The 12478-nt window shown below is 31.2% G+C and overlaps 1 protein-coding gene across 2 annotated transcripts in view; it reads right to left on the reverse strand.

Annotated features, from left to right (window-relative positions):
- LOC118186845 (uncharacterized) overlaps positions 1 to 12478 on the reverse strand; it is a 68757-nt gene that overhangs the window by 3811 nt on the left and 52468 nt on the right. The window contains exons 8-13 of one of the 2 annotated variants that reach the window (XM_085815948.1): positions 11563 to 11615; positions 9126 to 9252; positions 8936 to 9021; positions 8650 to 8763; positions 7844 to 7945; positions 2711 to 3338 (exon numbers count right to left, since the gene is read on the reverse strand). In XM_085815948.1, the coding sequence (XP_085672074.1) occupies positions 3255 to 3338; positions 7844 to 7945; positions 8650 to 8763; positions 8936 to 9021; positions 9126 to 9252; positions 11563 to 11615 (566 nt within the window). In that variant the 3' untranslated portion in view covers positions 2711 to 3254. Of the gene's footprint in view, positions 1 to 2710; positions 3339 to 7843; positions 7946 to 8649; positions 8764 to 8935; positions 9022 to 9125; positions 9253 to 11562; positions 11616 to 12478 lie in introns of those variants that run through there. The other variant, XM_035357009.2, reaches the window with a different exon arrangement.

The raw sequence follows: 12478 nt of genomic DNA on the forward strand, positions 1-12478 counted from the left end.
ACATGCTTTCGCTTTGTAGATGCTTCGGCAGCTCCAGAATCAGAAATTTTTTTTGACATAATCGAAAGTTCAAGCTTACTTTTTATAAAATTGCTCTAACAGTCTGAAAAAAATAATAAGCCAGATCCAATTAGAAGATTAAGGAACAACACAATCTGCAACATTAACTGAAATAGATAATTAGATAATTTTAGCCTAGCTTATACTGTCCGTTATACATTAAACGCGCATGCGTAAAGGTATTATTCGCATGCGTAAATGCATAATGCGTTTACGCATGCGCAGAAAGTTTGTTAAGGTCTGGATTAAAGACTTTTGACTGTATTAACAATAGCAATAATGTTCACATTTATATATATAAAAAGTTAAATTTGTATAAATATATATTAAAGTTTTCCTCTTCTGTCTTCAAAATTTAACCATTCAGCATATATATAATCCTAATTCCCACTATTTAATGATTTTACTGGCATTAACATGTCTAAGCGATCTTCTTTCAAATGATTTATTTGTTAATTTTTTATTGAATTCATTAAACAAAAACCTCAATCACAGCCAATGCTAGAAGCCAAAAATGTTCCACGATATCAAATAATTTTGAAAGTTCCGAATAGAAACATTACCAAATCTGAAAATTTTGTTATCCCTTTACATTTAATGTGTTCACACATGGCAAATTTAAAATCATTAGACTGTTACAGCCCAGCTGTTTTATCTCTTAATATGCTACTGTATTTTATGCATAATTTTTTGACTAGTTCTATGCCATAATTGAAACCACACATACTTAATGCTGTAAAATCAAATGCTGCCCATTCCTGTACTTTATTTTCAGAAATCTTTCATCTAAATGAGAACAAAGTAAATTTATAGAAATTAGCATAGAATTAGTGTAAATTTCAAAACATTTTTATACGCACTTTCCCCTCCCTCCCAAGAATTTTTCATTATATTACTCCAAGTAATGGTGCTGTAGTTAATTTATTGATTACGTTACTTGACAAAGAAACTACAGAACTACCTGTCTATGAGGAAGGATATCTTCATTGAGGATGTTTTAAGGCAAGCTGGCTCATATCCACATTATACATGAGGGAAAACCAACCATGCGGCTAACCTGTTTGCCAGGATTCGAACCTGGGCCGAATTACCAATGTTCCGCAACTTTATTGCTCGGTCACTTGTTTTTTAAGTTTGTTTATTTTACCTCATGAAACACATAAAGTGGAGTTAGATTATGCTGCTGAAATTTCTACACAGTGCTGAATGTTCTTCAAAAATGTAATTCATAATATGCATATTTATATGAAATTCAATATTTTTCAGTTTCTGTAAACAGTATTTTAAAACAGGGTTACTTACTCCATTTTCTTTAAAATATTTAATTAATAATTCATAATTTTTAATTATATTGCTTTCAGTGCAAAATTTCTAAATAACTACCTAACTTCTTTTGATGGTTTAAAGGTAATAGCTTCATTTCAGTCTCAATACCTTGAAATGAATCTCAATTTCTTGCAGATCTAGAATATACATTGTATATTTTTCTCATCAAAATTTCAATATTCTTCATTAATTTAACTTCTTTCGATTGGTTTGGTTTACTTAATTACAGCAAAGCACTCGAGAGCTATCTGCCTAAAGGTCACAGTCATTTCGTATACATATTTTCATTTGCATGTATTTTAAAAAAAATTATATTCATTAAAAATGAAATGACGAATTCAAACAATAGGAAACAGAATATATTAACTATTAAAATGAAAAAATATATTACAGTAAAAGCTCAACTATTCAGAAAGCTCAGGAAATGCCAAATTTTTGATAACTGTGTGCATAATAAATAGCTTTCATGTTAGAAAAGCTGAATGAATGGCGAAAATTACCACTTTAAAATTATAAAAACATTCATCTCATTTGCTTGAATATAAAAAGCTTACATTTAAAATTATATAAGATTAAAAAAAATGCACTTCAGACCTAAAAGCCTACACATTTCACAGGTCTTAAGCATATTTAATCCGATTATCAAAACATGAAAGTTGGCAGAGATGTCACTAATCATTTCAGTCAAAGTTTAAATAAAGAAACACAAATTATGGATATAATATATAAAACATTAAATAACTCATCTTAAGTTTTATATCGATCATTACATCAACATCGTTTATCTGCTTTCTAAGCCGCCTATCTTTGCTTTTTTTATGCTTGAATCCTGTAATTTAAACTACTCCACTTCATGCACTATCCCAAATATTGATTTTTTTTCAAAACTTAAATGTTTCCTTATAAAATTAAATTTCCTTATTGTGAATTAACCAACTTTACATTAAAACAAAATGAACTTCTTATGACTGTGTTGTGTGCTTATCCAGTAATGACTCTAAATCACACTGTTTGGTGATAATGTATGCATGTTAATAGTACAACACGCTCTATAATGGCATTATAAATTTCCCATTTACTACAATTTTTTTTTGGGGGGGGGGACTTTTCTAAAACACTTTGGTTACTTGAGCTTTCTGGTTAGTTAAATGCCAGATACTCAGGCTTTTACTGTAATAACACTTTAAGATGTTATTTTAAAACAAGGATTAAAATCAGAAATTGCTGATTTTCAAATAAAAAAATGTTTATTAAATATTCGTAGACAAATTGTATACACATTTTAAATCCAATTTACAAACAATAAATGCTATTTCATATGCTTTTCAAATACCATATTATTCCAGCATGTAATGCACACCTATAATTTCAAACTACATTTTTTAATTTTTAGTTATATTCACCATGTAATACACACTTTTCTTTACGAGGAAACCTGAAAGATACATGTGCAATGCTCTTATCTTTTGAAGTCATTGATTAAGATTTTCCCCATGCTTTTGAGCAATGGTATATTGAATTGACAAGTGATAAAGGGAACAATATATGTGGAGGGTAATTGTTTGAGGGAGTTTAATAGTTCTGGAAAGAGGATAGGTTGCATTCAATGCAGCTGGGCACAAGAATGTTAATCTAGGATTTCGAGAAAAGAAGGGCATAATTTGGGGTAAGAATGCACTTCCTGAATGAATTTGCAGAACTAGGAGTCGTATGTTTTCTCTTTCTATAGTTGTTTGAAGCCATGATTTTTAAGTACACATTGAAGGCTTTACTAAATCACAATTGCCTTAGTTGAACTACAGTAGATTTAGTGTTCTTTTCAGTAGTAAATATGACATCTGTTACATGAAACAGACAGAGTGCTGGTTTCAAATGCAGTCATTCAGTTTGTGAGAGAAACGGAAGTCGTGCTGCAGCAAGATATTTGGTGTTGGTGAAAGCTCCATACGCGACTGGAAGAAAACAGAAATAGCAATAATTAATATGCCAAAGAATAAATTTGCTTTGGGTAAAGAAGTAACAAAATTGTTTATCCTAGAAGAAAGTGTTGTAAACTAGGAACTAGAAAACTAGCAGAATGGATTAATTGTAACATGAAACAGCATACATTTATTTGCCTTAAAGAGGGGGGGGGGAAGAATGCAAATGAAAATAAAAACTTTAAAGCAACTTTTAGTTAGTGTAGTTAATTTGTGACACAGAATAATTTAGTTCTATGGGAAAAAAAAAGTTTCACAAAGGCTTCTGAAAGAGTTTCCAGAAGTATGTTATTGACCTGCACAGGCAAATAAATTATTTATTGTCACATATTGGGAATATGGATGAAACTCTAGTAATTTTAGATATGATGAGAAATAAAACAATTGATGTAAAAGGGACAAAAACAGTTAAAATAAAAACAACAGGTCAACAGATCATCAGCATTAGATTCATAAGATTATGGCAAAGCACACTAGCACTTATGTGTAAGAGGAGACATGCTTTCCTGGAGGATTTTCTATCAGAAACTGGCTTGTATTTGCTTTACATATGGGAAAAAACTAATACTATACAAATGCAGAATGGAAAATGCCAATTTATTCAGAAGTTCAAACACAGTTTCAAATATAATTTAAAATATATATGTTAATATACTTTGTTTTACATTTTTTTGACTGCATATTTTTCTTGCTGAAAAATTTACGCTTACTGAAACTGCAAGCTAATAAAATTTCATCAAATTAAATAATTTATCGGAATAATATCAGGTCAATCCATTAGTTCATGCTTATTAAGAGTATGTGTGGAATTCACTATGACACATTTAATAAAACAATACAATTTTGAACCTGGTGAAACTTGTCATAGCTTGACTAACATATTATTCAGTTCATATACTTTCGTAAATATCGAATGCATTTTAGTACCCATAGAAGATGAATATGTAGATAATCAGTACAAACGTGCTGTGCTACATTTTTTATTTTCATGTGGTGAATCTGCCAGGTTTGCAGCTATAAAAATTAATAGTGTACATGGTGAACACACTATTAGTGTAAGGACTGCCCAGAAATGGTTTAAAAATTTTAAAGTTGGAAAAAGCAGCATTAATGATGAACCCCATTCAAGACATTTTGAACTGTTAGAACCAAATCAAATGATTAATTCAGAAGTTTATAGTGAACAACTTTGCCATCTAAACTCAGAATTGATCAAAAAACGTCCATGACTGGTGAATATCAAGAAAGTGCTGTTTCATGATGATAACGCTAGATCACATACGGCTTGAACAATGCTGCAAAAAATTAGTGAATTTAATTGGGAGCTTTTGCCACATCCTGCTTACTCCCCAGATATTGCCCCAAGTGATTTTTACTTATTTTGTGCCTTACAAAATTTTTTTACTGGAAAAAAAAATTAAATTCTAAACAGGATGTACAGAATGAACTTTTTTGCATCAAAACCAGTCTTTCTACAGCACTGGCATAAAAAAGGTGCCTGTAAGATGGCGAGACATTGTAGATAATGGAGGAAAATATATAATTGATTAAAATGTTAAATTGTGTTTTTTTATATTATTTAAAAATTTACCAAAAAATGAGATACAACAGATACAATATACAATGGACGTCCAGAAAGTAAGTTCCGTTTGGTAACAGAAGTAAATTGTGTACAGCTACAGAAAAGTTATTTATTGCACAAAATTCAACAACTCAAACTACTTTTCCACATATTGCCACCACTTCCAAATGCCGAAATATTGCAGGCATTTGTCACAGCGTGGCACAAGTTTTTGTATACCTTCTTCATAGAAATTTGCCGCCTGTGTCTTCAACCTGTTGGAAACAGTTTCTTTCAGCTCATCGTCATTGTTGAAATATTGAACGCCAAGGAAAGACTTAAGATGTAAGAACAGATGAAAGTCGCTAGGAGCGAAGTCAGGGCTGTACGGAGGATGGTCAAACACGTCCCAGCCAAATCCCTGTAGGAGGTTTTTTGTCACATTCCCAGTGTGTGGTCGTGCGTTGTCGTGAAGAAAAACAACACCTTTTGACAGCAATCCTCGGCGCTTATTCTGTATTGCACGGCGCAATTTCCAAAGTGTCTCGCAATAAGCATCTGCTCTGAATGTTTGACCACGCAGTAAGAAATCAATGAGTAAGATGCCTTTCCAGTCCCAGAACACTGTGCACATCATTTCTCGAGGTGTCAAGATTTGCTTCGGCTTAACCTTTGCTGGGGATGAAGTGTGCCTCCATTCCATTGATTGCCGCTTACTTTCAGGGGTGTCGTAAGAAACCCAAGTTTCATCTCCTGTGACTATCTGTGTCAGAAATTCTTCGCCGCTTTCAGCATAACGGGTCAAAAACTGAAGTGCACTACCCATCTGTTTTGTTTTGTGTTGCTCGGTAAGAATCTTTGGTACCCAACGTGAGCAAAGTTTATGAAATTTCAGTTTTTCGGTAACAATTTCATGCATTAGTGATCGTGAAATTTGGGGAAATTCCATAGTGAGAGCACTAATTGTAAACCTTCGGTTTTCATGGATCTTGTCATCAATCGCGTGAACCAGTTCTTCTGTAACCAAAGATGGATGCCCACTTTGTTCTTCATCGTGCACATCACTACATCCGTCATTGAACTTTCGGACCCATCTTCTCACCATTGAATCACTCATCGCTTTTGGTCCGTAAACATCGCAAATTTGCCGATAAATTTCACTAGGTTTCACTTTCCTTGCATTCAGAAAACGAATCACAGATCTGATTTCACAGGATCTGATCACACAACGGCAGGATTTTCAATCAACACCGACATTGTAAACAAGCACAACAAAGTGTACGTGACTGACAGCGATCTCCAAATGGCGCGCGTTTCTTCTCCTTGATACAGAGCGTCTACTGCGCATGTGAGGAAATGCGATCACAGAGATGCAGCGGAGATAAATTGAAACGGAACTTACTTTCTGGACGTGCCTCGTTTATTTTAAATATGTCTTCACGATGTACCAGATTATAGCTTACCAGATTTATGTTTTATAGCTTACCAGATTTATGTTTCACACGCAATCCTATTTGGTATAATGGTTAGCATTGCAGGTTACTATATCACAGGGTCTAGGTTTGAAACTCAGAATAGGCTTTAATGTTTGTAAGTGTCATAGTGTGGTATTGAGTGTATATTGAGGGTACTGAGTGTATATTGTATTTGTAAGTGTTATAGTGTGGTATTGACAATACACTTTAATATTTGTAAGTGTTATAGTGTGGTATTGAGAGGCATTCTTAAAATACATGGCAAGTTCAAAGTCTCTCCAAAGTTCAACTCCTCGAAGTGGTTTGGTGACAGGGGATGAAGGGTAGGAGACCCTCGTCCCTGATGCTAGGATTCCGCATTGAAACTGCGATAGAAATGAGCAAAGTCATACTATCATGTATAAGGTGTCCAAGGCCCATGTTAAGGACAGATAAAATCCTGTGCTTCTTGCCACAATAAATTTGTAGTCTTGTTCTGATGTTGCTGTCAAAGAACTGAAATAAATCATGACCACAAGTTTCATACTACAGTACAAAGTCCGTAATGCGGACATCCATTATCCGGAATGATCTATAATCCGGACCTCAAAGCCACAAACTTTTTTTTTTTGTATGCTTTACGCATGCATGTTTAATGTATAATGGATGGTATAAGCTAGGCTAAAATTATCTTTACTGATTCTAAGGCATTTCAGTTAATGTTGTAGATTGCACTGTTCCTTAATCTTCTAATTGGATCCGGCTTATTATATTTTGCAGACTTATAGAGCAATCTTATAAAAATTAAGCTTGAACTTTCGATTATGTCAAAAAGAGTTTCCAATTCTGAGCTGCCAAAGGATCTACAAAGTGAAAGCATGTTTCGATGTACCCCTTCCGATAGTGAAGAAAATGACAGAGAGGAAAACGAAAAAATTTCGATTCACAAGTTAGTCAGTATTCTCAACACAGCAATTACAGGACTCGAACAGTGGAACTGAACAAGAAATTATGTCTGTTTATAGAATTAAAGAGAAAGCATTAGCACAAAAAACGAAGCAACGTAAACAACTTACATTGAAAGAAATGTTTAATAAAGTAAACAAATAAATATTAAGCTTTTTTTTTTTTTTTTTTTTTTTTTTTTTTTGTAAATTTTGATACCCTTTAGATCATAATTGCTCTTTATTTCATAAATTATGGTTTCATATTTTTAATTGTATAATTTCTGCATGCCATCTTACCAGATTTAAATTGATGATCTATAATCCGGAAAAAACCCTAATTTAGAATACCCGAAGACCCGACGAGTCCGGATTACGGACTTTGTACTGTATACAGAATTGATCCCAAAATATGCTAAATTTTCTAATAATTTTATTTCATTAACAACATTTTCATTCTTGGTATGTGTGCTCATTTCAGAGAAATTATTGAAACAAACATAGGTACAAAATTCTTACCTCCTGTACTTTTTCTTTTGTTAAGTTTGGAACCATATAAGTAAAACCAGTAGCTTCAAATTTACTTCCATCTAGGTTTAAATGCTTATCATATAACAACTCCTGTAATAAAAATGTACAAAAATTAGATAAGTAGCATCTATTATATTTACCACAATAAACTATTTTTGGATTGTATTATTTTAAATATTGAAACTTATAGTTCAATAACAAATAATACAGTAAAATCAAATCATACAAGACCTTTTTTTTGTTCAAACATATCAATGTATGGATATCACAAAACCTATTACAAGGTTATCCTATCTAATATTGTGAAGGAAACGTAAATGCAATCTTAAAACTTTTCAATTGGGTCTTATAGAAGATGCTTCACAAAATTACATTTTTTAATATTAAACTTCTAATGTATGAATAGAAAAAAAATATGATAGTCTATAATTTTATACTGCAGAATAATCATTTCAGTTTTGTTATGGATGTTAAAAATATCCATAATATCACCCAAACGTGACATTATGGATATTTTTTTTTAACATGCATTACAATTTTTTAAGGAAATTTAATTTCTCTAATTTTAAAATGCACATTACACAAATATAAAATACATTTTTATTAATACCTAATGTGCACATATATAGATTACTAAATATTCTATCAGCTGCTAAATCAATTTTCTTCTTAAAAATATAAGGTACAGTTTTAATACACATTATCAATTAAATGAATTTTCACTTCTTATTTCAAAATTTATCTGTGGATAAACAAATGAACCATACATGCATTGCATTTTTATAACCACTTACTTGGTGAAGATATGGATTAAGAGGTGTGTTCTCAATACCATCTTTTGAGCAAGCTTCAGCCCAAGGTCCTAAATGTTTGTCATTGATATCATCTACTAATGTTGACATATCTACCTAATATTTTATAATAGCATTTGATTACTTAAAAATGTATTATTTTATGAATATAAAAAGAATGAAAAAATAATAATAATAAAAAAAAAGAAGAGTAACTTAAAAATCATTTAAATAATTGATTGTAATATAAAATATATAACTTAATATTACAGCAAAAAATAGCAGTTACCTTGGCAAGAGTTGACATAGTCGTTCCAAAATAATCGTGATTAATATTAAATATGTCTGAGACAATATCACTTATTTTTCCTTGAGCTACATAAAAATAAATAACTGATCACAATGTTGTATGGGAACAACAAAAATAAATATTTAAATTTAAGAAATTATAATATATTAAAGTATATCATAAAACTTACTTGTATCACCTTTATCTACTATGTGATAAATTTCACCTGATTTCCCATGCAAACAAGCATGCCATATAGCTCTACTCATATCACACACATGAACTGTATTCATTTTTATGTCTTTGTGCCACAAGAGCTAAGACAAAAATATAATGAATAATTAAAAATTAAATTATTAGGAAATTCTTCATTGAAAATTATATATAAATCCCAAATAATTGTATAATTTCACATACAGTTCTCGAAACAGTACGTTTCTGCAAATAACAGAGCATTTACACTTTCATAGGACAATGCAACCCCGTGTTCTTAAAAACATATTATTTATGATGAAAAATCTTATTTTGTTTAGTTTATCAAATGCACATTTATTAAACAGATTACATAAAGTACTCATAATAAATTTAATTTTATATAGTCATCTACTTACTATTTCATGTTTATTTAATTTGTTTTTTTGGGTGGAAGGAAGTATTTTTAATAAGTATGCTGGGTTAAAAAAAATATTACTTTCTATTATTTAAAAATTTCAGTTTATCAGCAAAAGAAAAAAAATTTTTAGACATGTATTTTAGATTTCAGATGTGACAGCAAAAACAAATCTGAAATTGGCACCATAGTGGGATACAATGGGAGTGAGTTAATTTCAACAGTTGCTTTAATTCTTTGCAGATAAGAGAAAAAAAAAAAAAAAAAAAAAAAAAAAAAAAAAGACTTGCGTAATTATGAAAATGGTACATCACCTTACACATAGTGACTATTCACTGCGGATTAATAAAGTCTGTACATACAGAAAAGGTTTAACGTGATTTCAGCTCAGAAGCCACACTGAGAAACTGATATTCAAAAGTGAGTTGCCATGCATAGTTCAAATAACACACTTTCATCTTACCATGTTATTTTGCTTTGTTGTTCTATACATTTGTTAATTTGTTATTAATGATTTGCAGCTACATTTTTTCATTCTCTATTGTCCAGTAAAAGCAATATTAAATGTATCTTGCTAATTCTATTATAAATATATTCTAGAACTTTTTTGTGACATAAATGGAAGTTTATAAAGGAAACAAGTTTAAACATTCAATGTAAATTTTTACCAATTAAAATTTACATAATTGCATTTCTGAGCTCTTATATTTTTATCTCAAATAATATTTCCATGACCATTCTCTTATTTCAGTATTATGAAATAATGTTAAAAAAACTAAAAATTTAATTCCTTTAATTTACTTTCTTTTTCTGCAGATACTCACATATTTGTTCAGACAATACAAATCTCTTTTACAGTCAAAAGTCTTTAATCCGGACTCGTAGGGACTTCGGCGATTCCGGATTATCGATTTCTCCGGATTATAGATCATCAGTTTAAATCTGGTAAGATGGCATGCAGAAATTATAAAATTAAAAATATGAAACCGTAATTTATAAAATAATGAGCAATTATGATCTAAAGGGTATCAAAATTTACCAAAAAAGAAGCCTAATATTTATTTGTTTACTTTATTAAACATTTCTTTCAACGCGCGGATGCGTAAAGCATACCTTACGCATAGCCGAAATTAGAAAATTGCAACCAGAAAACTATTTGATTTGTATTCGTGATATTTATAATGACGAGGAATTTGATTTAAATCATATCAAAGACGGAGTACATCGAAATTAAATACTACATTTAGTAAGGAATTATAAGCCGAATAAAATAAAAACATCTGCCCTGAAGATAACGATAGTGTTGACAAATCAACTTCCAGTTCATTGCTCGCCGCGACGTCCCCCCCCCAGCGCAGAGCAGCGTGAAATTGATAAACAGATTTCGGAACGGTTAGATAAACAAAGAATATGCCTTTATCCATTTTTTGTAGCAATTCGTTTTTTGTTTGATGGACATCGAAACATACTTTCGTTTTGTAGATCCTTTGGAAGTTCCAGCATCGGAAATTCTATTTGACATAATCGAAAGTTCAAGCTTACTTTCAGAAAATTGCTCTTACAGTCTGCAAAAAATAATAAGCCGGATCCAATTCGAAGATTAAGGAACAACGCAATCATCAACATAACTGAAATAGATAATTAGATAATTTTAGCTTATACCGTCCGTTATATATTAAACGCGCACGCGAAAACGTATTCTGCACTTGCGCAGACACATATGCGCAGTCGAAAATGTCTTGCGCGCACGAGTAAAACGCCTGTGCGCATGCGTCAATGCGGCGCATGCGCAGAAAGATTTTAGCTTTGAGGTCCGGATTATAGATCATTCCGGATTATGGGTGTCCGAATTAACGACTTTTGACTGTACTAAAGATATCTTAGAAACAAACAATAACTCATTACACTCATTTTATAACATTACAACTTAATTTATAATAAATTTCAGCATTTACTGGGAGGAAAAAATTGCATTATAAGGAAGCACCACTTATTATGAATTTTAAAATTTTCTTACCTTCATCATCTCTCCCAAATGTTTATAAACTGCTCCAACAACTAATCTGGGCACTAAATTAAAAATACATATATCGGTTAAAATATTCTACAGTATATTAAATATGTAGGTATAACAGAAAGTAAGGTTTTCTGTTTTATTTATTCCAAGGAATATATTATTCACATCATCAATAAATGGTCAGGACATCTCATAAAAGTTCAATTATTATTTATTATGTCTAGTACACTCAATGTGCATGCATTTACTACTGGTGAGCAAACAATCAAAGATGAAAGTGTGGCTAGTTGTTAATTTTTCGTGGACTAATTACTACTTAAATCTATCATGAAACCAGAGTATGATATAACACTCATGTTATTATAACACAACATGTAAAAAACATTTTAAATTTCAAAATGGATAAAGGAGAACTAATGATTCTTCTTCATTTATCAAAATAATTTTATCTTTCAGATGGTATATTATGGGATATCATTAATCAAGCATCTAAGCTATGGTAAGCTTAGCTGTAGGTGGTTCCTCAGACAATTGACAGAGGAACACAAGAAAATGAGCACAGTAGCTGCATTTCATCTTTAAAGGCATAAAAAATATGGTGAGAATTTTAGTCCAAAATCATTACAGATGATGAAACACAAAGGTTTTATTTCCCTGAAATTAAAGATGAATCAATGATAAGAAATAAACCTCGTTTTTTTGTTGCATAAAAATTTAAAGAATGACAAGCTCTGAAAATGTCATAGCAACATTATTTTCAGACCTGTATGGAATGCTTTTGATCAAATATGCTCCTCGTAGTGTAATAGTAAATGTAACTCCCTAAATTATTAAACCAAGAGGGCTACTTGTCACAAAAGAACAAGTTTACTGTTTCAAGTACTGTAGCTGCATAATAACACAAAGCAAAATGTAC

This window comes from Stegodyphus dumicola, chromosome 4 (genome assembly GCF_044657685.1).
Source record: "Stegodyphus dumicola isolate Sdum_Otavi_A_Nest chromosome 4, ASM4465768v1".
Taxonomy (NCBI): Eukaryota; Metazoa; Arthropoda; class Arachnida; order Araneae; family Eresidae; genus Stegodyphus; species Stegodyphus dumicola.